This window comes from Uloborus diversus, chromosome 6, assembly GCF_026930045.1.
Source record: "Uloborus diversus isolate 005 chromosome 6, Udiv.v.3.1, whole genome shotgun sequence".
Classification (NCBI taxonomy): domain Eukaryota; kingdom Metazoa; phylum Arthropoda; class Arachnida; order Araneae; family Uloboridae; genus Uloborus; species Uloborus diversus.
In genome coordinates this window covers 78,538,378-78,563,531 of record NC_072736.1, presented here as the reverse complement: position 1 = coordinate 78,563,531, position 25,154 = coordinate 78,538,378, and the positions used below count along the sequence as shown (strand labels likewise).

Here is a 25,154-nt window from a genome sequence, read left to right as displayed (position 1 = left end):
TGTGAATCTTTTTCATCCACACTAAAGTTTTTGTAAAGAGAGAGAGAAAGAAAGAAAAAAAAAAGCTCAATAATACTCTACAATAGTACATTATAAGAACAGCAACAAGTTTTTTTTTTCAAACACAGTTTTATGTGGGGACGAGATGTTTTATGTTTTAGACTGGGGAATTAAAAACATATGTTAAGCAAAAAGTACCATTGAATAAAGTTCACAAGATTTTGTACTGTGTACATTTCAGATAATTACAAAAAGAAAAAAAAAAGACAAACTAGAAACAGATGCTAAAAATTAAATTAATGCACAATTAAATGCAATGCACTAAAACAGCATAGAGGTATTTTCCCTGAGCGAACAAAAAATGGATAAAAATGAAGTAAAATACTATGAAAAGGCCATAGTGATGTTTGCAAAAGTCAGTTCACTACACTATTTTAAATTTCGTTTAAAGCAGAGACATAAATTTCACATTCAAAAAAATACTTTGTTAAAGTGGTAATTAAAGAATTTTTTTTTCTTTTTGTGACTATATAAATTCTCAAAGTTGTTTTTGTGGCCGTGCTGATTTTTAAAACCATTTTTGCGTAAGTACTTATTTTACTAGCAGGATTTTGTCAATGTACTGAAAAGCAGTTGTCATATCAGTCCGTATTGGGGCCTGACTAGCCTAGTGTGTGATAGGTTCAAATGCAAAATATTCAACTGGGGGGGGGGGGGGGGTATGAAAATTATTACAGGGACTAAAATACCAATGTTTAAAGTTTGTTCTTCTTCAGTTGAATTTCAGAACTATTCATCGCTACTTGATACAAGATATAGTGCAGCTCTGGTTAGTTGAGCTGTGACCTTGACTATGTTTACCTGTTTTAGGGGAGTTTAGTAAAAAAAGTTGAAAATTTTATGCTTGTGCCCAATTTCAGAAACACTGATTTTGTTGCACTTAGGCAGAGCTTAAAAGAGTTTTTTTCGTCAGGATTAGAAAATAGCAACGTAGATCAGCAGTGGATGGAATTTAAGGAAAAACTGGCAAAAACAGTTGGGGATTATGTTCCATTTAGGAGAAAAGGTGTTAGTACTAAAATTTGGCCCATGTGGTTATCACCAGGGAGATTAAAGAAGCTCTAAATTATAAGCAAGGAGCTTTTTGCCAGTTTAAGGAAACTGGTCAGATTATAGATAAGCTCCAGTATTGTTAGACAAGGTGAAATTTAAAGTATTTGGTACAGATTCGGAAAAGGGAATTGGATCAAAGGCTAGCAGATAACATTGATGGGAATCCTAAAAGAATTTTTGCTTACGCTAATTCTGGGAAAGCTTGAAATAGTCAAATTGGGCCATTGGTTGATGAGCATGGAAACTTAATCCAAAATGATAGGGATATTGCAAATGTTCTTAATAACTTTTTTTCCCAGTGTGTTTAATGATAACTGTATCTCAACAGTTGACACTAGCAAGACACAAGCTATTATGCAGCTTGAGGATTTTTTTTTTCCAGGGAGGAGGCTCTATTTCATTTGAAAAAAATTAAAAAGCAACTTAAGCTCCGTGACCAGATAATATTTATTCAGAAATTTTAGTTGAATGTGCAGAGGAATTATTGGATGTTATTTTAAATATTTTCAATGCTCCTTATAACTCAGGGACAGTGCCAGAGGACTGGAAACTGGCAAACATAATGCTGCTCTTCAAGAAAGGGTCTAAAGGTAATGATGGGGATCATAGACCTCTAAGTCTGACTTCCGTGGTTTGTAAGATTTTCGAAACTTTGATCAAAATTAAGATCATGATGTTCTTAGAGACTAATAGTCTGTTGACTAGTTTGCAGTACGGATTCAGGAAAGGTAAAATCTGTGCTACTAAGATATTCTATTTCTACGACAAGGTTACCTTGGCTTTAGATAACAAAAAGTGTGTGGATGTTGTTTATATTGATTTTCAAAAAGCTTTTGATAAAGTACCGCATGTTGCTCTTCTCAGCAAATTAGCTGATATAGGAATAGGAGGGAAAACTTTACTTTGGGTTAGAAATTGGCTGACTGGAAGGAAACAGAGTAGTTGTGAGGGGAAATCATTCGAAATGGAGTGATGTTTTAAGCGGGGCTCCTCAGGGTTCAGTTTTAGGGTCTCTCTTGTTTATTATTTTTATGGATGACATCAATGAGAATATTTCTGGAAGCATGAATTGTTTTGCTGATGATGTAAAAATTATAGGAATTGTAGAAAATGAAGAACAGGTAAAACAGCTTCAAGAGGATTCAGATTATATTACGAAGTGGGCGGATAAGTGGGATATGGCAGTTTATGTAGGGAAATGTCAAGTGCTACACTTAGGTCATGGAGAAAAGGAGGATCAGAGGGGATATGATCCAGTTCTTTAAATTTATCAAAATGAATGATGTTACTGGATTAAATGTTTGCACCAAAAAAGCAGGACAAGGGGTCATTGTTTTAAGCTATTCAAATCTCAGGCTAACCTGGAAGTAAGGAAAAACTACTACTTTAGTAGGGTTGTGGGCACTTGAAGCAGCTTACCGGCAGAGGCAGTAATGAGCAAGGGGGTGGATAGCTTTAAGAGGGCTATTGATTTTCATTGGGGACTAATAAATTGACTAGGTCCAGCCTAGGTGGGCCAAGAGTCTGTTGCTGGTCTTCACATTTTATTAGTCATTACATATTGTCAGAGTTGGAGCTCAACTTCTCAGAGCCTCATAATACTAAAACTCAAATTACACCAGGAGAAAAAAACTTACCTTAAAGATGAGCTGGCTATGTGCCACAACAGGGTCTTTATAATGAAATTGTCTTAGGAGCTCCTAAATTAGCAATAGAGTATCAATATTGTATTAATTAAAAAAAACTAAAGAAATTGCACAACACTACTTTATTAAGTATCTTTAGTATTGTTAGAAAATGAAAAGCAAATGCATAGAAATGTATCAAAGACACAGTAAGCAATTTTTAAGCATAGACTGGGAAAAAAAAAGTTATACAAAAGAGCAGTGCTGAAAAATAAATAAATAAAATTGTTCAGTTAATAAATAAAAAATATATAATATTCAGGGGTCTGTCCAGGATTTTTCACAAAGTCCGTTTTTTGTGAAAAATCAAATAATTTTGTGAAAAATCAAAAAATTTCGCAAAAAAAAAAAAAAAAAAAAAAAAAAAAAAAAAAAAAAAAAAAAAAAAAAAATTTAGAATTTAGAGATGGCACAAACAGCATCAATTAAATTTAAAGTTGAGTGTTTTCCTCCTCTACGTCGAGAAAATCATTTTGGATTTTTTTTCTGATATTTGGCGGGGGAAGGGGGGGGGGGCATCGCTCTTTCAAGTATCAATATTTATCTACCATTCTACATTACGTTTAATTATACTAGATATATTTCTGTACAGTACTTAAAATAATTGTAACAAAAATATAAATAAATAAAATAAAATTCAGAATAGGGTTCAGCATTCAACTTTTTGACTCAAGACACTCTTAAAAAGCACAGAATTTCGTTTAAAACTTATAAATTCCGTGATTTTAACAAAAATAAAAAGATATTTCAATTGTTTACCTCTTAACAAAGCGTAATAATCATCAAAATTTCGTAAAATCGGATTCCCATAGCGGATGCAAAGAGATCGCAATTCTCAAAGTGAAGGCATCAAAAGTATAAAAATGGCTTGTAAAAGAAATGTTTTTAATAAAATTATTTTAAAATTGCATTTTAGAGTCCTATGATAAACATATCATTAATATCTGTGGACATAGTTGACCCAAAAAATAAAATGAAATAAACCATCTATTCAGCATTTTAATTTTTGATCCATAACAGAAAATGGAATTTTGCTTTAAAAACTTGAAATGAGAGTTCGAACAGAAATAAAGACTTTTCATTTATTTGAATCCTAATCAAGCGAAGTTAGCTTGAAAAAAGAACAAAATATGATTCGCATATCGGATGTTAAAAGATTGCATTTTTCAAAATGTAGACATTTAAGGAAAAAAAAAACGGTAGTTAAAAGATTTTTTTAAAAGTTAATCATCCTTGTTAGCATCGAAAAATCAAAACCCATATAATTTTCTCCCAAAATAACAAATAAACATCGCACCGCAAGTAAAAACGCAAATATTGACAAGCTGGCAAAATGATGAGAATATTTTATAATCAAGTCATTATAAAGGTTCAACGCCAGACGCTAAGTGGTGATAATTTTGAAGTTAGTAACCCTATCTGAAGCGATCATATTTTTTTCTCATCATTACTATTCCTTTGCAGTTCTAAGTTCATTTTGCAGATATATATTATTATTGTTTATTAAATCATGAGCGGAGAAAAGTGCTTACCAATGTCTTTTCAGAAAAGTTTACAACACCGCCCCTAATTAGCTGTGATAAAACAAACAACCATTATATTTATTTGGCAGTAGCAATTATTTATCGTTTGCAGGAGCATCGCAAGAGTGCCGTTTTTTTTTTTTTTTTTTTTTTTGCAAAATTAGCCGATTTTGTATAAGCTGATTCCTCTAATTTGACTTAAAAAAAGGTTCCAAAAATTATCGTTTTATACACAGAAATATGCGTTATTTTGCTTTCAGATTTACTCTTTCAATAAACAATTTGTGACAGATCCGATCTTGTTTATCGGAATTTTGTGAAGGGTCCGTTTTGTTTGATCGGGATTTTGTGAAAGGTCCGTTTTGGTTAATCGGATTTTTGTGAAGGGTCCGTTAACGGACCCAAATATCCTCTGGCCAGACCCCTGATATTTATTAATAAATAATTACATTAGAAAATGAAGCTCCACAAGGCTTTTCCACCAAACTAAATTTGATTGATATAATATAACTTTATGAATGCAATGTCTTTAAATCGGTAAGCTAAACCTTTTAGCGTTGAAAAAGGAGTCCTATGTAATCCCGAAACACGTGTATGCAGTTGTCTGCTTATTTGTGTGATCTAACAGTGTAACTTTTCTTTTAATATATATTCAGGGGTCTGTCTAGGATTTTTCACTGGGTCCGTTTTTTGTGAAAAACCAATTATTTTTGTGAAAAATCAATTAATTTTGTGAAAAATCAAATTTTGCAAAGAAAAAAAATTGTAAAAATGAAATTTTTGAATTTTGAGATGGCGCAAGCTGCATCATTGACACTTAAAGTTGAGTGTTTTCCCTCTTTTCTGTTGAGAATATCATTCTTGATTGTTTTTCGAGTATTGGGGTACGGGAGCACGGCATTGCTCTCTGGGAGATGGGCACCCCTCAAATATCAATATTTATTTACGATTCTACATTATGTCAAATTATACTAGAAATGTTATATGTATAGTATTTAAAATAATTGTAACAAAGAAATTCAGGCAGGGATTCAGCATTTAACTTTTTGAACCAAGACAATGTTAAAGTGCACAGAATTTCCTTTAAAACTTATAAACTCTGTGATTTTTACAAAAATAAAAAAATACTTCATTTGTTTACCTCTTAACAAAGCGTGATAAACATCGAAAATTCGAAAAATCAGATTCCCAAAGCGGATGCAAAGAGATTGCAATCCTCAAAGTGAAAACATCAAAAGTATAAAAACGGCTTGTAAAATAAATATTTCTGATACAATTATTTTAGAATTGCATTTTGGAGTCCTATGATAAACATATCATTTATGACTGGACGTAGCTGAATAAAAAAATAAATAAATAAATAAATAAAAAATTAACCATCGATTCAGCATTTAAATTTTTGACTCATAAAAGAAAATGGAATTCAGCTTTAAAAACTTAGAATAAACGTTATTACAAAAATAAAGAGACTTTTCATTTATTTGCATCCTAATAAAGCGAAGTTAGCTTGAAAAAAGAATAAAATATGATTCTTATATCGAATGTAAAAAGATTGCGCTTTTCAAAATGTAGGCATCTTAAGAAAAAAACGTTAAATAAAAGACTTTATTTAAAATTAATTATCCTTTTTAGCATCGAAAAATCAAACCCATATAACTATCTCCCAAAATAACAATTAAACATCGCCCCGCCAGACGCTAGGTGGCGATAAACAGTTAAACATCGCACCTGCTCGACGCTTAGTTCAAGTTGGTAACCCTATCTGAAGCGATCACATTTCCCCCCCCATCCCTACTATCTTTTGCAGTTCTAAGTTCATTTTGCTGTATATTATTGTTTATTAAATCATGAGTGGGGAGAAAAGTGCTTACTACTGACTGACTGAGAGTTGCTTTTTCAGAGAAGTTTACAACAACACCTCTGCATAAAACAAACAAGCAAAATTATAAACCAAACTGACTTTCAGCTGTTAATTTCTTTCAAAGAACCAACAACAATCATTATATTTATTTGGCCTTAGTAGTTATTTATCGCTTGCAGGAGCATCACAAGAGTGGCGATTTTTTTTTCTTTTTCAAAATTAGCAGATTTTGTATAAGTTGATCCCTCTAATTTAACTTTAAAAAAGGTTCCAAACATTATCATTTTTATGCACGGAAATATGCTGTGTTATTTTGATTTGAGATTTGTTCTTCCAATAAACAATTTGTGAAAGATCTGTTTTTGTTTATCAGAATTTTGTGAAGGGTCCATTTTGGTTAGTCGGGATTTTGTGAAAAGTCCGTTTTGGTTGATCCGATTTTTGAGAAGGGTCCGTTAAAGGACCCAAATTTCTTCTGGGCAGACCCCTGATATTCTATACCTTATTAAGAGATAATTCCATTTTATTTTCATGCAACACTCATATTACGGTTAACAAATCAGATGAATCCGACACATATTTTGATAACCAATTAAGAAATAATAAAGCAATTAATTGAGCTAGAAATAAGCGCTTGCATTTAAAAATAAAATATAGATAGAAAAAAAAAGCACAATAACAAAAAGGTGTTAAAAAAACAATAGTAGTAGTAAGACAAATTTTAATTTAAAGAAATTTTTTAAATTTATCCAGAAACTGAAAATTTTCAGTTAAAATTTAAAAAACCTAGTTACATTATCTTGATTTAAGATCCTATTTCATAATTTGTTTAAATATTTATTGCATATCAAACGTCAAGAATTATACACATAATTAGCAATTCATTTCTTTAAATCTATTTCCCTTAAAAAGTAAATATTTTTACAAGATCTTCCCATTTATTTCTGTTCATTCAGCTTGTTAAACAGTTAGTTCACGTACAACAAACTATTTATTTTCTCCACAAATCACTTTTTCGTTCAACATGCTCTCACTTCTCTATTTTCATCACTAAAGACTGATTTCACATGGATGTTTCATGATCAGCATTTTATCAATAAATAAATGAATCCAAAATAAATAAAAAAAATATAAATAAATAATTAAATATAAATGTAAGCAAAAAATTAAAATTGAAAAATGTAGTTTATAAACAAAATTAAAACAATCATCAATATGGTATAGTCTTCTATTTTAGATGTACTCACTTTTATCTTGTTGCTAAAAGATATTCTTTTAAAGCGAGGTTGCCACCAATGCAATGCTGAAAAACAAAAATTAAATTTGAGAACAGAAAAAAGAAAAAAAAGAGGAAAAAAACAAAACAAATTAACTTGTTTTTAAAATAAGAAATAACAACGTATATGTTGAATGTAATCGCTTTCTCCATTGGTTTAAAAGAAAGAACTGTGCTTATATCTTATTGGAAGAGACATTTGCAGCTTTCCACGGAGTTCGCAAAATCTCTTCTTTAATCCACCATCGGACTTTGGAGAAAGCTTATTGCTATTTGAGAAACATCATTGGATACTGAAAATCTGCCCTCTATTCTATTTAAAGAGCCGCAGTCTTGTTTATTGTGCTTCACTACTTTTCTATATGTCTTGCTGTATGTGTGTCTCCATGTTTCGTATTAAACGTATTTGTTTATGTTCAGCTGTCTGAATCTCTGCTTTACACAACCTTTCAACAGCAGAGCGTGGTTAGTTCTAAGTTTCACCCAGCTACTAAATCACTGCAGTAGCGGAGTAACATGGGGGACGAGATAAAATATTCCGTTTAGCCTTTTGACGGAAGGAATTTCTCTCTGTGGTGCAGGAGAATGGAAGCGGTTTTCACAGAAAAGAATTTAGAGGTGTATTTGGAATGTGAAGCGGATTCTTCGAAAGCTAATGAACTTTTAGCAAGTAAGAAGGCCTATGCCTTGATGTTATCATTTCTTAGTGATAAAGTTTTAGTTTCGCTTTCGGAAGAAAAGACTTGTGCTGAAGTAATTGCAAAATTGAAATCAATCTATGTTCGAGAAGGAGCGGTCAGTCAGATATTGGTTAGAAAGAGACTTTCAACTTTGAAAATGAAAAAGGACTCATCCATGCAGGAGCATATTGATGAAGTGAACAGGCTCGTTACCCAACTAAAATCGTGTGGCGTGAAAGTGAGTGACATGGACAGTATTGTCTATCTTTTGATGTCTCTTCCAGCAGAGTATGACGCATCGAAATCTGCAATAGAAAATCAGCCTTCGGAGAACTTGACTTTAGAGTTTGTTTGCGGTCGTCTTCTGGATGCTAAAGCGCTGATGAGAGATCGTCGAGTCTCAGAGCTCAAATCGTGGAAAACAGAGTCATCGAATGGTGCAGCCTTTTCTACAAATCATCGGGTAATGTGTAACAAGTGTCGCAAAACAGGGCACATTGCGAAATTTTGTAGAAGTAACATAGTTTGCTACCAGTGCGGAAGAAAAGGACATTTTAAGAGGAATTGCACAGTCCAGACAGAAAAAAATACATCATCAAAGGATGGAGCAGTTGCAGCGACTTTCGTTGTTGGCGAAGTAGAACATCGGTCGTTTATAGTAGATAGCGGATCTACAGCTCAAATGTGTGCACATCGGGAATGGTTTGAGGAGTTAAAACCATCCTCAGGAACTGTGTCATGCGCTGCAAAAGCCAGTAAACTGGAAGTAAAAGGAATAGGAACTATTCGCGGTGTATTAGATGACGGTGCGCAAGAGGTCCTACTGAAAGATGTGTTATATGTTCCAGAACTAAATAGAAACTTCATTTCAGTGAAACAGATACAAAAAGCTGGATACACTGTGAGCTTCAAAAATGAGGAAGCAGTTATTGTAAAGGGGAGTACAAATTTCGTTTTGTGCAAGCTGAATTCAAAAGGTCAATATGCAAGTGATTTTGTTCCCTTCATTTCAAACTCCTTTCTTGCAGAAAAAGATGGAGATGAACTGTGGCATCGCAGGTTAGGACACTCCGGAAACCATGTTCTGAGCAAACTAGGATTACCAATAAGTGAAAAATATTGTGAAAACTGTGTGTTAGCGAAGCAGTCCGCGAACCCTATAGGAATAGGAAACCGAAGAAAAGAAAAAGCTCCCATGATGACAATCCATTCCGACCTATGCGGTCCGGTCAACCCACCAACTCAAGCGGGCGAAAGGTATGTGTTAACATTAGTTGATGATTATTCTCGTTTTTGTGAAGTTCGTCTTCTTAAAAAGAAAAGTGATGTTCCCGTAGAAATCAAAAAGTTTCTCAAATTGAATGAAAGCGTTTGAAAAATTCGTTGTGATAATGCCCAGGAATATGTTTCAGGTGAACTTAAAGTGATAGCAAATAAACTTGGAGTTACGATAGATCCTTGCCCCCCCCCCTATACTCCCAAATTGAACGGAATTTCAGAGCGGATGAACAGATCACTTTTTGATAAAGCCCGTGCACTTTTATGTGATGCAAATTTACCTAAGAACTGTTGGGGATATGCTATTCAAGTTGCAGCATATATTCATAACAGAATCCGTAGTTCAAGCGTAAATGAAATGTCAGCCTTTGAACTAAAATATTCCCAGAAACCGGATTTAAATCAAATTAAATTATTTGGTTGTGATGCTTATGCCAAAATTCCTGATACTCGCAGACAAAAATTAGATCTGAAATCTAAACGAATGATCTTCATTGGATATTCTAGCATGGGATATCGATTAATGGATCCTGATACGCACAGAGTTATTGTGTCACGTAATGTTCGCTTCAATGAAAATAAAGTATATGTGCAAGATAGAAGTAATTCACCAGACGAGCTCCCGAAAATAGAAGAAAAAGACGAGGAAAAACACGACAGAAATGTAAATAAAGGGTTAGGAGAAAACGAAACCAAAACGCCCGCAGCTGCACCACGACGATCAGAAAGAAAAAGTAAAAAACCAGAACAATATGAAGCAATGTACACGTCAGAAGAGACGTTGACCTTTTATGACATCTCAAAACTACCGGAAGAACAACAAGCCCAGTGGAAAGTCGCGATGGGGGAAGAATTGCGCTCCATCCAGATAAAAAAAACTTGGGAACTGGTAGATCTCTCTGATAACGCGACCCCCATAAAGTGTAAGTGGGTGTTTAGGAAGAAAATAGACGGAACTCTCAAAGCCAGACTTTGCGCCAGGGGAGACCAGCAGAAGGAATACCTAGAAACTTATTCGCCAGTCATTGGGATGCCTTGTTTACGATTAGTTCTTGTTTCGATTCTTCAAGAGGATTTAAAGGCTTATGTGATGGATGTGAAAACAGCTTTTCTGAATGGTGAGTTGCAAGAAATTGTTTTTATGGAACAACCGCAAGGATTCAACGATTCATCTGGCAGAGTATGCAAATTAAATAAAAGTTTATACGGATTAAAACAAGCTCCTAGACAATGGTTCTTCAGATTTTCGCAATTTATGTTAAAAATTAATTTTAAGCAGTTAAACTCGGAACCGTGTATTTTCATCAGAATTGTGAATGGAAGAAAAATAATAATTTGTTTATATGTTGATGATATTCTTATCGCTGGATCAGATGTTTCAGAAATAATGATTGTGATTAAACTTCTTCAAAATGAATTTCAGATGTCAAAACTCTAACCAGCTTCTGAGTTTTTAGGAATTCGTATGGAATTTACTTCTACTAAATTAGTGCTAGATCAAAAGGAGTATATTCTTAAACTATTGAAGAGATTTACCATGAGTGAGTGCAAGCCGAGTGCAACACCTTTAGAAGCAAAGTCAACTCCAGCTGACTTTGAGGAAGGAATTATCTTCGAAGGACCTTACCGTGAACTAGTTGGATCTTTATTGTATCTTGCAATGACAACACGACCCGATATACTGTTCGCTGTGAACTGTCTCAGTCAATTGCAGGAGAATCCAACAGAATCGGCTTGGAACGGACTTAAAAAATTTTTACGCTATTTAAAAGGTACATTGGATTATAAAATTGTGTATAGTAAGTGTTGTGACTCTAATGTTGATTTATCTATGTATGTTGATTCAGATTGGGCATCAGATCCGCGTGATCGCAAATCAGTTTCAGGTTACGTTATTTTTTATAAAAAGTGTCCAATTTTATGGAGCGTGAAGAAACAAAGTTCAATAGCTGTTTCTTCTACTGAAGCTGAAGTACTTGCAGTTGGTAAGTCTTTATTAGATCTAGTGTATTATAAAAATATTGCATGTGAATTTCTTACTGTAAATAACATTGTCATATATGAAGATAATCAGTCTGCAATCAAATGTATAACTAATGAAAATAGTTCTGGTAGATTAAAACATATTGATGTTAAGTTAAAGTTTATTAGAAATATTTTAAATGTTGAAAATATATATATTTAATATGTTTCTACTGATAAACAAATTGCTGATATGTTTACTAAGGCTCTTCCTAAATTTAAATTGCATGAACTTATGTCATTGTGTTGTTTAGTAATAAGCGATTAAGGGCGGGTGTTGAATGTAATCGCTTTCTCCATTGGTTTAAAAGAAAGAACTGTGCTTATATCTTATTGGAAGAGACATTTGCAGCTTTCCACAGAGTTCGCAAAATCTCTTCTTTAATCCACCATCGGACTTTGGAGAAAGCTTATTGCTATTTGAGAAACATCATTGGATACTGAAAATCTGCCCTCTATTCTATTTAAAGAGCTGCAGTCTGGTTTATCGGGCTTCACTACTTTTCTATATGTCTTGCTGTATGTGTGTCCATATGTTTCGTATTAAACGTATTTATGTTCAGCTGTCTGAATCTCTGCTTTACACAACCTTTCAACAGTATAATTGCACAAAATAGCAGATTACTGCAAACTTAAGGCTTTCTTTGCTTATAATAATAAAGTTTATCAATGATACATCCATTATAAAGAATTAAATTACTTTATTTTACATTCAATTCAATTTAGATGCATGACCTCTCTACTTACTCTAATAAAACTACTCAGCAATTGTATCTCAAAGTAGAACAAAATCCTTTCTAAGGCACTCAAAATTTATACCAAAGGTAACAAAGACAAAGGGGGCATTTCTAGAAGTGGAGTTTTTATCAAATTCGAAAATGAATACATACAAATCAGTAAAAGAAACGTTGAACACTATTTTTTCTTCCATTCTGGATTGACATTTTGCCACTGAAGGCATTTTCAAACTCAGCAAGTCTTCTGAACTAAATATTGATGTATGGATGATGAGTAAAAGTTCCAACCAATATCTTGCAAAATGGTAGAAAGTGACTACACGATCAGACAAATACTCAAAAAATAAGAATGAAAATGCAGTCTCAGAATGTGATAACAGGGTTGTCTGGTATATTGTATGTAGTTCTGGCCTTAGAAGTGGTAACTTACTGCTAAATACCCAAGCTTTGTCTTCCATTCACGAATCGAACCGCACCATGCTGCAGACACTCACTGGTGAGATAAATTCACTTTATCTACTAGTTTGTTGGCGAGCTCAGCTTCAATGAGATGACATCTGCTTCTAGCTCGGTTATTCACTATTTCTGACTAAGGAGTTTTAATAAGAATGAAACTGCAGTTTAAGGATGTGATATGGCTGTCTGGTATATTGCATGTAGTTCTGGCCTTTGCCGTAGCTTAGCCGCAGTAGCCAGGGACGCAGGGCCGATCCTAGGGTGTCGGCCACCCGTGTAAAAGATCTAATGTGCCGCCCCTCAAAAATAATTTGCATATTTTTACTAATCTTTGACGTCCATATAAATATTTCTTCAAATTTCTGTATCAAGTTCAAATTTAAAAAAGAAAAAAAAAAAAACAAGAATGATGAACTTATAAAAAGGAAGAAAAGTTTTATAGTAAGAAACTCCTTAGGTACAATTTATATCTTTGAAGAAAGTAATAGATACCAAAATTTACTAGTAGTAAAAACGCATTTTATAGTCTGCTTTCGGTAAGACGGAGGAGGGAGAATCAGGGAAGGGGGGATTGCTCCCAGAAAATTATCGAAATTGGCGTTCGAAAAGTAGTTTTAGTAATCTTTAGTTGCAAGGAGAAAAGAGTAGGGTATACTCAAGGTGCATGGGGAAATTTTCGAAATTGACCTCAAATATCGCAATTTTAGGATCTTTTTCGAGGTTTCAGAGGAAAAGTAATGTTGGAGTTGTCTCCTAAAATTCTTTCAAAATTGAAATCAATTCGAAGCTATTTTTTTATGACCATAGCTTAGGAAAGATCGGCGCTCTTCCCGAAAATTTTCCGAAACTGAAGTTTTAAACAAGCAGTTTTGGGTTATCTTTGTTGACATTGCTAGAGGGAGGGAGATTCAATCACCTCCTATGGAAAGTTTTAAAAATTGAAGTTTAAAACGCAAATTTAGGCTGTCTTTGGTGACGGTAGGGGATTTGGCGGCTTTCCTCCGCTAATTTCTCAGCACTATTGATTCAAAAACCCATTTTTGCCTATATTTGAAAACGATAGGGGAAATGTGAAAATATTCCGAACCAAAATATTTTTCGGAACTAAAATCCATTTTAGGCTATTTTTTGGGAAGGAAGGGTTTTGGGGCTCCCAAGTGGATATTTCTAAAAGCGCAATTTTATGCTATCTTTGGTGACGTTAACAAAACTGGGAAGCTTCGACGAATTTTTCGGACATTTTTCGATATTAATATCTGAAAAACACAACTATAGACTTTTGTCCATCTCACTTCGATAATTGATGGGTATATGCCCTAGCGCTGTAAAAAGTTACATAAGCCAGGCAGTTCTCCTCCAGAGTTTTTTAGAAAATTGTATTTTACGCATTGTTTGATAACGATGGGACAAAGAGCGGGCGGGGTTTCAGTGTGCCCTCACGAACTGTTTTTTGGAACTGAAGCCGATTTCAAATTGATGGGGTTGGATTAGGGACCTCTCTTAAGATGCTAATTGAGACTATCTTTGGTGGTAATGTTTGGGAATGGATTACGGGGTACTCCATCGCAAAAATTTTGAAAAAGAAATACGAAAATGTCATTAAGCAAATTTTGATGACATGAAGAAGGGCTGCCCTCTGAAAACACGTTTTGGATCTTAAAGCCAACATTTTCAAGCTATGTTTGATTAAGTTAATGTGGAAGGAGTGAATCAGAGATTTAATTGGGTCCTTAAGATCGGCGGTTCGAACAGCAAAATTTTCCGAAATTAAAGTCCTAACAAGAAGTTCCATCTAGAACTATACGAGCCTACTTTCCCGTATACCCATACTACTTTCCAGTACCTGATCAATATTCTCAAAAATGGTTAAAATCGCAAATTGTTTCAAACATATTTTAAAAATATTTTAAGCTAATTTCCAGGAATAAAATATTCCTGTAAAAAAAAGCAGCACTTTTTAAACAAAGCAGCTAATACACTTTTTTCCATTAAAAAAAAATTCTTTAACAGCTTTTAAAACGAAAAAATAATAATTAAAATTAATTAGCTCATTAAAATAAATACATCGTATCAAAAAAAAAATCGTTTCTTTTTCCCCTGTTGCCAAATATAATTTTTTAAATGAATTAATGCACTTACCAAAATAAATAAAAACAATAAAATGTCAACTTAAAAAAATACTTTTCATTGTCAAAAAAAAAATCGTCTGCGCATATCTTTATGTAGAAACTTAAGATATGTCAAGAACTATTTCCAACAAAATTTGTTTGAAAAAAATCCGCCTTCAAGTACGGAATCTACATTGACTTTCAGTTTCCCCGTAGGCACTAATGTTAAGGGATTTGAACTGTTCAAAATTGAACGGAAAATTGTTCAAATCAAAAAGATATTTTATATACAAGTTTTTCATCAAAAGCTTTTTCCTACAAAGTTTGTTTGAAGCAAATTCGCCTCACAGTTCGGAATTGCCTTGAATTTCCCCGTAGGCGCTAATGTTAAGCTTTTTTGAACTGTTCAAAATTGAACAAAAAATAGCTCAAATCAAAAAGTGAGATATGGGAGTGGGGTGTCCTCCCCAAGATCTTTCGAACAAAAAAAAGTTTGTTCGAATCGGACTATTCATTCAAAAGTTATTAGGGGGAGGGGACAGACAGACAGACCGACAGACATTTTCCCCCATCTCAATACCCTACTTTCCAATTTTTAATTTTTCGATACTTATTTAATTATTTTATTTATTTTTGACTTTTTTTTGTTTTTCGCGATATTTTTAAGATGCATTATAACAGGGTGGCGACAGGAACTGTGAAAAAAAGTTCCCTGACTTTTCCCTGATTTCCCTCATTAAGTTCACCAAATTTCCCTGATTTACGTTACCAATGATAATGGTTTTCTTTCTTTGTATGTTTGTATAAAATGCAGTATTTTAAACGTTTTCAGTTATGTAAAGTTGTTGAACTAAAGATATATTTTAAAAAGATGCTACTTTTTTTAATAAAATGGTTCAAAAAAAAAAAACATGACAATTTGGGGGGGGGATGACCTACAAAACAGTATATTAAATTTTTATACAATGGAAAGATTATAGAAAATTAAAATAAAAAAAAAACTTTACTTCCAGAAACCACTTAGCAAAAGAATTTAAGAAACTATTGAAATTACTTTTAAAAAATGTGTATTTATGATAGTTCAAAATAATGTCAATTACTTTTTAGTTCTAAGTTTTCAAACAGTATAATAATTGTTGCAAGAATAACAAGTAATAGTAAAAGAATAGAAGTAATGTAGTTATTCTTATGTAACTAATTGACATATTTATGCAAAACAGATGAAACCCTTAGACAACCATTCATAGGGAGCTTTTCTCTAATCAAGAACATAGGTTTTAATGAATGAATACAGCATTTTAACAATAAAAAAATAAAGATATTTTCTTAAGTACACAAGTTAACTCTATTTTAAATGATTTCAGTATGTAACAAGAAAAAATCTTAGATTGCTTTTGTAACAAACAACTTTGAAATGCAAGGAAAAAAAAAGCAATTAATTAATTTCAAAATATATAAAAGAAGAATACAGCTTGGTTATAAAATTAAAGAATCACTAAAGTCTGAAGAAAAGAAAACATTTATAATCTGCGGTGACAACAAATAGTATAACGGCAAAAAACAAAGTTTTTTTAATTGAAAGTTCAATTTTAGCAATTCAATTAAAAACGCAAAGAAGTAATAACTTTTGAGCTTTTATTGAATTAATCCAAAAACCAAAGATTTCTTCTTGAAATCGTGATTATAGTACGCTAATTACTTTGAGACAATGGAATAAAGGCAAAGAAGCTAAGGCATAATTGAAGGCTTCCTCTTTGCCTGTATGGCTGTTTATTTTACGTAGGATTGAAAGTGTAAAAGGAAATTTCAAGCTAGGTAAAATAAACAACCTAACAGACACAAAAGCAATCTTAGGAAGTTCATCCTGTGGTTAATAAGTAAGATTCAATACTTTGACGTTGAGGAAAAAAGATGCACAAATATGCGGCAGTGTATAATCGCACCTCATTAATTTTACCTTTTTTTTTGAACAGATAATTGGCGGAAAATGCGTAGGGAATTAAGAGTACTTAATTTTGTAAAGCAAAAAAAAAATTCTTTCTTCAAAAAATCAATTTTCCCTGATTTTTTGTTATTTTTTTCAAAATTTCCTGACATTTCGCTGATTAATAAAGTTCCCTGACTTTTCCCTGATCTCCCTGATTTCCCTGATCTGTCGCCACCCTGTATAAGCCTTCTTTCATGCTTTTTTCTTCTTTTTCTGACTTTTACTGGGAAAGTAGGCTAAAAACGCAATTTTAAGCCTTCTTTAGTCTTGCCAAGGAGGTCATGGTATCCTTTTGGATCTTCGTTTTGGAGCTACGTTTAAATTTACTACCCTTGGCAAGAGCCCTGATCTGAAACCGGGCAGTTTATTTGTGAATTCAATTCGAAAAAAATGCTGTAAAGGGGGAAAATTACAAAATTTTATTTCGTCATTCATATATGTTTGACTCTCGGGGGAGTCGCAATTTTCCACTGTCTCTCCACGCATCCGCGATTGTTGAAAACAGAATTTGTTGTTTGAAATGCTTGCGAGAGTGTCTAATCAGCATAGTTTTTTTTAAATATAATATACAAAATATGTCTTCATTGTTTAGGTCTATAAAAGCTTGGGGGTAAACATTAGTGGCCGCCCTGTGCCCTGAGTGCTCCTTTTAGAAGGCACCCTTTCATGCTTCAGGAGGTGGCCATTTCTCTCACCTCAACTCCCCTGTATCCATGCCTGATTACCGGTTCTGTCACAAATTTTGCAACCAAATGAAGCATGAGTGTAAAGAGTAGATATTAATTGACAATGAACCAACACAATGTTCCCTAACAATCTATTTCTCTGAAGCTATGCTGTGCTGTTGGGAAATCGGCACTTTCTTTGATAATTGAACATTTAAAATTCAGCATATTTATTTGACTTATTATAAGTTATCTCTAAGTTATCTTGTGAGAAATTCTTGAGGAATTTTGCTTGATTAAAAGAACTATATGATGCGGCCTGAGGCTGCCCCTTGCTTTGGCCGCCCTTGTGCGGTGCACACGCTGCACACCTGCTAGGGCAACCTTGGCTTCCAGAGGATGAAAAAAAAAAAAAAAAAAGTGCAAAAATGCAGAAAGAAAAAAAAAAAAAAAGGTGCAGGGGGAGAAAAAACAATGGTACACAGGTTTACAAGTTTAAAGAAACGAAAAAGTGAAGTAAAGTTGCACAAGTCTGCGAGCGAAAAAAAAAATAACAACAAGGAAGTTGCACCAAAAATAAAAGATAATTAAAAGTAAAATAAAATAAAAAAAAGGTTTGGGGGCGCATTGATCCACAGGCTGATGGGCCGGTCCGCATCTGGTAGTAACTTACTGCTAAGCAATGTGTGTTTACAAAACAAGGTTTGCTTCTATGGATACCATTGCAAGTTGTAGTGGAGGGTAACAAAATTACAGACCAGCTGGCAAAACTAGGCACTTTAAAATCAACACAGGCTTCAGACTCTCTTAATTCTAATGAACTTACAACTTTAATAAAGACATCAGCATCCTCTAACCAGAGAGCCATTATTGCCCACAGTTGGTATGAATGCCAGAAGCAGGCGATGTTTAAGTCAAATTGAGCTGCAGAGCAAGTTGTACAGTGAACCTTCGTTTTACGTGGAGGTTTACCTACCACGGAAATGCTGCGTAAATTGAGACCTAAAACTAGTGTTATAATATGGGTTTGGTTCCTTAGATAACAAAATACTTCATTCTAGTAATGATTAATTGTATAAAAAGTTTAATGAGTACTTATATCTACTTTTATGCACAACATGCATAAAGTAAACATAAATTAATTTCGTGTCCTGTTTATAAAGAGGAGCTGGCTATGATAGTTTTTTGGCAGTCGTTAAGAATTTTTCTCTGTAATTTTTTTCAGAGCATTAACGCATCCATGACCACTTGCGTCATTTCAATGATAGAATCCTTCACTTCTTCTTCAATGATAGAATCCTTCACTAACAAATCAGAAAGATCATTTCTATTGTCTAGGAATGGCTCAAAGTTTTCAATGTGAACGTTTTTGGTTGTGCGTCAGCGACGTCGGTATCCTTATTGGTTTTGGCTTCCTTTGTCACTCCTAAAAGCTTTTCTTCCAGTGAGTTCTGAACTGTGTTAGTTTAATAACTTTACTTCTGGAAAGAGCTCTGGAACTAATCACATAAAATGTCTCCAATGGCCCAAGCTCGATTATGAGTACACCAAAATGCAGTTGATCACGTGTAATCTGCTATCTTTACGAGTTTGGATTTTGAAAGAGGGGAAAATTTTATCTGTTTGCATTGCCGTTTCCGCATAAAACTGAAACTCATCCGCGTAAAATAGAATAAAGGTGTCAAATCTGAAACCGCGTAAAATAAACCCGGTTAAAATGAGGGTCTACTGTACTGCAATTTTCAGATTTTGGAGTAGCCACCTAATGGAAATGAAGTTTGAAGTTGAGCAAAAGATCCTTCCTCCCTGTCCTAAAAGCAGCTCATCTCAGGTTACCCCTTTGCATATTTTAGACTGCCGAGAAATCCATAAAGACTGCTTATTTTCAACACACAATTTACTTCTTTCTTATCTCTTCAATTGTGGGATGAATATAATGATGCTGCCCAGTAAGTGATGTAAGCAACACTTTTGTAAGCTATACAACAAGCTTACAAAAATCAAATCTCACTATATCGCCATGAAATTAGATTTCCAAACATCAACTTAATCCTGAGAATTACATTCACTCCATGATATGGGGTGAATCCAGACATGATATCCCATAAAAATTTCAAATTTTTAGACTTAAATGTGCATTTTAGCTTCATATTTTCAAAAACTTTTAATCCAACTTTGTGTGCCACTCCCAGAGGGGTGACACCCGGCACATTACAGCATGTTTCAAAAGGTTAGTCACATCATAGAAGAAATATATGATATTTTTTAAAGCTGTCTAAACAGTGTAGATAGCACAATGTATACTTGTTTCATAGTTTTATGCAAACAAAATGAATTTCAAATTTAATAAAAGTATATTACTTATTTTTAATACATATTGAATACATGTTACAAGTTTTGTCAAGAGTAGCTATTAGTTTATATTGCAGACTGTTTAGTATTTCTACTGAATAAGTGTCATTTGTCCTTTTTGTGAACAATTTTTAATGTTAATGCTAAGAAAAGTTGCATTTAAATCAATAAATCAGTTTTAACAATTATTTGAACAATCATAAATACAAATCCTTTTTCTTTTAATCATTCATTTAGTGCAACATTATGCATACAAACTGTATGTGTACACATATTAGTGTATTTATATAATACAATTTTGACCAGCTCTATGTTGGTTAGATCCAGTTTTGGCTCGTTTTTGCCAGTGACATGATCAAAATGGGTTTAGTCCGCTCAAAATTACAACTCTGCTTTTTAACTATAAAAAAAACTCCAACAGCAAGAATATATGCTTTTCAGAGGAATGGCATTAAATGTGATGTTAAGATGAATAAACTAAGCAAAACATTTAAGATGCTTAAAAGTTTGGTAGCAATGTTCATAAATTTGAGAACCCCCGTACTAGAGTCATATAAACTGCCTAATTAACTGTGTAATAAGTTCATGCAATTTTATTTTACTTAAAAATATACTCAACGTGAGAACTTGATATCAAAGTATTAGCAGTGGCAAAGTGGATCAAAAACTTTCCACAAAATATTAGTTTGTTTTTTATGATTTTAACTTTGACTTACTTGACATTTTGGAACACTGTATGCAGAGTGAGCATGGATACTATCCGTTGGCATATCCTCAATGACTTCATGGACACCTTGGATGACATCATCGATTTCAGACTGGGTGAAAAAGTTTTCAATTGTAAGGCATCCATCCTGGAGATACTGAGTGGGGAAAAAAAAAAAAAAAAATATGTGGAAAATATTTAATTTAAACATAAAATTAGACCAACATCATTTAAAAACAAAGAGTGAAAAATGTACTTTATTGTAAAGAGCTTTATAATCCATTTTGCAAAATAAAAAGTTTTGACAGTAGAGTTAAAAAATAAAGCAGCACGTACGCACGTGGAATGAAAATTCTGACAAACGGAGAAATAAAAAGCATTTATCAGATTTCTCTAGAAGTTCAGGGTCACTTTATCAACAAGTGGTGAGATGTTAGTTCAAAGGTTTTAACCTTTAGGCTACGGCAACTATACAATTATCTTTTCCCTCTCCCTACGGCTCAAAGCTTTCTTAGTTCCTTCCCCCCCGAATAGGACAGCATAAAGGGGGCGATGTCCACTTCGACCGCTGAGCTCTCCGCAATACAGGGTTACTATAGTGGGACACTATACTTGGCTAGTCATCACTTATTCAATGGTTTGAAAATAATTTTTTTCCCTCCTTGTTCCTTATGGGGTTCTCTAGGTTTAGATTTTCTGTAAGTATATTTGGTTCAGTTTTAAAATTGAAATCACTGAAATAACGCTTCTCATCTAACCTAAGGCTAACGACAACAAAATAATAAATATCAAACTCTATTTGTGAGGTAGACCACTGGATTCAATAAATGCCAGATGTCCTTATCTATGCGCTAAAATGCGGAGGTAACTAGCGTTCAACTGAGACCAAAGCCATTGTAAATACATTGTAGAATACCTTAGATTCAAGGGAGGCAACTTTGCTTTTCAGCTTGGCTATTCAGAAAAATGATGACACTAATACGTGTGTCCAAGAAAGAATCCACAATAATAGCGAACAATTCCTTGGTTTGCTTTTCTGAGCAGGTGCAAGCGGAATATACTTGAACACCGTATTCATTTACATAAAGAACGTTAGCGCTTATCTATCTTTTAGAGCATGCAAGGCACCCTTTTTTGTATATGAAGCTGGCGTTTCAAAGTCAATCACTGTCGACTGAGATAATATGGAGAGACAGCCTACAAATCCCCTGATATCCCCATTCACTCTTTCTTCTAATTGTGGTTGAAATACCTCTAGTAATTGTTGAAGGATTACGTTCCGCTCCCTTCACAAGAAAAATATCTGGGCAAATTTGTTTTAGATTCCAAGTCTTTCCTCTTTTCAACATTTCCTATTTATGTACTATCTTTATAATACATTTTCACTACCCAGTACGTTGTTATTTGTGAGTAAGAGAAGATAAGTAAAAAAAAAAAAAATACGCATGAGTAAACAGAAAACAAACCTCTTTCTTCCATTTTTTACTGGCATAAACAGTTCCAAATGTAAGAATTAATTAACAGAAAAAAAAATAAACAGACATTAGACTCTCATTGAAAACTGAGTAAGATATATCAGGTGCTCTTATAAATCTTTTCACTTAACCTCTCTCTTTTTTTTTTTTTTTTTCCGCACAGACAGAAAGAGGAGCAACATACTTTGACTTAAAAATAAACATTTTAAGCCCCTTAAATACAAACAGGGGGAAAACTGAATGCACAAATTTATACTTTATTAACTGCTTTATAAGGCCATAACGTTTAAGAATTCCTAAGTTGAACCATAAAATTAAAAAATTCAGCGAAAAAAAAAAATCCTCGTAAACGTGCCCCGGTGTACCATACTTATTTTGTTTCATTCAGCATATCCTTAGTCCTTTTGACTTTCTACTGAAATATTATTCGCTATAGACAAAATATCAAGGAAATACATTTATATTTTCTAAAATATCAAAATTAAGTTTTTATGCTTTTCACTCAATAAGTGATCAATTAGATAGATTTTGAGGCGTAGCGAAGGGGGGGGGGGGTAAAAACACCCCTCAGAGCCCTTGATTTTACATTCTTGCCATCCCTAGTGCAATAACTTTTACATATGAAAAGGCTTGTTTTGAACAGAAAACCCCCTTCAGAAGATAATTCTGGCTGTGCTAGTGACTCTTTTTATAATAAAAAAAAAATGAGCATTTAGTCTAACTTTCAATTTTCAAACCAAAAGATTCACGACACAGATTCTTAATTGAACCTCTCTCTCAAATTTATTGATTTTAGAATGTTTTCCATGTTTTGTTGAAACGGTATTACAAATAATTTTCAGTTAAAATGTAAATAAAGAAATAAATGAAACGTGGCAAATCGCAAATTGATAAGTTGTTTCTTATTCAGCATGATATTCATTTTCGAAAAGTTAGCAAAATAAGATATGCTTTTCAAGTGTTTAATTATTTTTATAAAACCATAACAAAAGAAATATTTTGGAGAATGATGTTTCTTGCGCTCTGCTCCCTAAATATCTACACTGCTTAAACTAAATAGGTGTTTTGTACTCAGTAAAATATGCTGTTATTAATTATAGGAAGCCTTACTATTGGGTTATTAAACAGAAAAAGGCTATCAAAAATTTTTCTTTCCTTCAAGTATTTTACTTCTGCTTAACTTTCTCCCCTCTTTTTCGAAACTTCGCCACACATTCCTTCACTGGGAACAAAACTATGCCAAACGCCTCTGATTGACAGACCCCCAAAAAGGGGTGTAGTGCGTTTCATTCATTTTCTCCCTGCGTAGGCGTGTGTGAAAGGATTATCAACTGCGGGAAGTAACTGGAGGGGGAAGGGAAGGACTGGTACAGACGTTGTACCACAGCCGTAGGAAGAGAGCACTTTTTGTCGGTACAGCATATGTACCGCCGTTGGCTAAAGGTTAACGTACAAGATTCCTTACTTTCATAAAGAAAAATGATTTCGAAATTAGAAAAATATAACGTACCTAAAGAAGTCTACTTGTATTTGTAGAAATGAAAAAGCTGTAAACAACGCAGCACGATGATACATCATAACAAACTTGATAAAAATGTTTATTTAAAATATCTTGATAACGATTTGCTTTTAAAATTTAAAGTGTAAACATTCCTTAACACTATATTACATCCAGTCTTGACACTCAGTGAAATTTACAAGAGACTCCTACGAGCCTGTCATTTTCGACCGATTTCCGAAGCTGAAAGGGGACCAGAAATATAGTTCAGTTTGAGCCGATAGATGGAGCTTTTAGCGTTGCCAACAAACCGCACGATTGCATATGTTTGCGTGCTAAAAAGCGGTTTTGCTTTCGCTTTGAATAGAAAATAATTGATAAAATTGAAGATGAAAGGAAATATTGTTGGATACTTTAAAGTTCAGCTTCTAAGGTACTTCAATGAAAGAATGTCCCTCCAAATAATGTTCATAATAAGCTTTGAATAGTGCTTTTAAGGAAATGTTTTATTGGACCCAACCATGTTACACATTTTTAAATTACGTAAAATAAAAAACATATTTTAAATCGAATTGCATTATTACTATGGACGTATCTAGAGGGCGGCAAGGGAGGGCAGCCGCCCCTTTAAATTGGGAAAACATATTTTAAAATAAAGCACGAAATTTCAAAAAATTGATAATTGACATTTGTTTCAATTTCTCAATTTATTGATAATTTGGCTCTAGTGACCTGACTTTTAAAGTATAAACTTTTTTTTGGGGAGCTAAAGCGAATATAGATAATTTCAACTGCGTATTTTAGTCATATAAATCGTAATTGGCATTCGGGGTGGGGGGGGGATTTTTTAATTATTTTTTATTTATTTATTACTCTATTTTATTTTTTAAATTTATTTCATTTTATTGTTTGCATTTTATTTCATTTAACTTTTTAGTTTGCGTGTGTGTGCGGGTATATGGGGTATGTCATTGGCACTTTTCGAATAATGTAATAATTATAATAATAATTAAAAATAAATAAGTAAGTAAATAAAAATATTCAAATAAATAAATCTTTACTAATAATAAAGCTGAAAGTCTCTGTCCGGAGGATGTCAGGATATCTGTAGGATGTCTGGATCTCTGTGACGCGCATAGCGCATAGATCGTTCGGTCGATTTTCATGAAATTTGTCACAAAGTTAGTTTGTAGTATGAGGGTGTGCACCTCGAAGCAATTTTTCGAAAATTCGATTTTGTTCTATTTCTATTCTAATTTTAAACACATTTCTCACAGAAATTTAATAAAATGGGAAAGAATTTGTTCTGAAAATTATCTTTCTTTATCTTTTTTTTTCTTTACTTCTTTATCTTTATTCTTTTCTTTTCTTTTTAAATAACAAACCTGAAAGTCTCTCGGTATGAATGTTTGGATCTCTGTGACACGCATAGCGCCTAGACCGTTCGGACGATTTTCATGAAATTTGGCATAAAGTTAGTTTGTATCATGAGGGTGTGCACCTCGAAGCGATTTTTCGAAAATTCGATTTTGTTCTTTTTCTATTCCAATTTTAAGCCCATTCTTCTCGGAAATTTAATAAAATGGGAAAGAATTTGTTCTGAAAATTATCTTTCTTTATCTTTCTTTTCTTTACTTCTTTATCTTTCTTTTCTTTTCTTTTTAAATAAGAAACCTGAAAGTCTCTCTGTATGGATGTTTGGATCTCTGTGACGCGCATAGCGCCTAGACCG

General features: G+C 33.4%; 1 protein-coding gene across 1 annotated transcript in view; it reads right to left on the bottom strand.

Annotated features, from left to right (window-relative positions):
* LOC129224718 (phytanoyl-CoA dioxygenase domain-containing protein 1-like) overlaps positions 1-20,576 on the bottom strand; it is a 34,688-nt gene extending 14,112 nt beyond the window's left edge. Inside the window, 3 exon segments of the mRNA XM_054859264.1 lie at positions 2,751-2,813; positions 7,430-7,485; positions 20,460-20,576. Of these exon segments, the coding sequence (XP_054715239.1) occupies positions 2,751-2,813; positions 7,430-7,485; positions 20,460-20,466 (126 nt within the window). The 5' untranslated portion in view covers positions 20,467-20,576.
* Between the last annotated feature and the right edge of the window lie 4,578 nt (positions 20,577-25,154).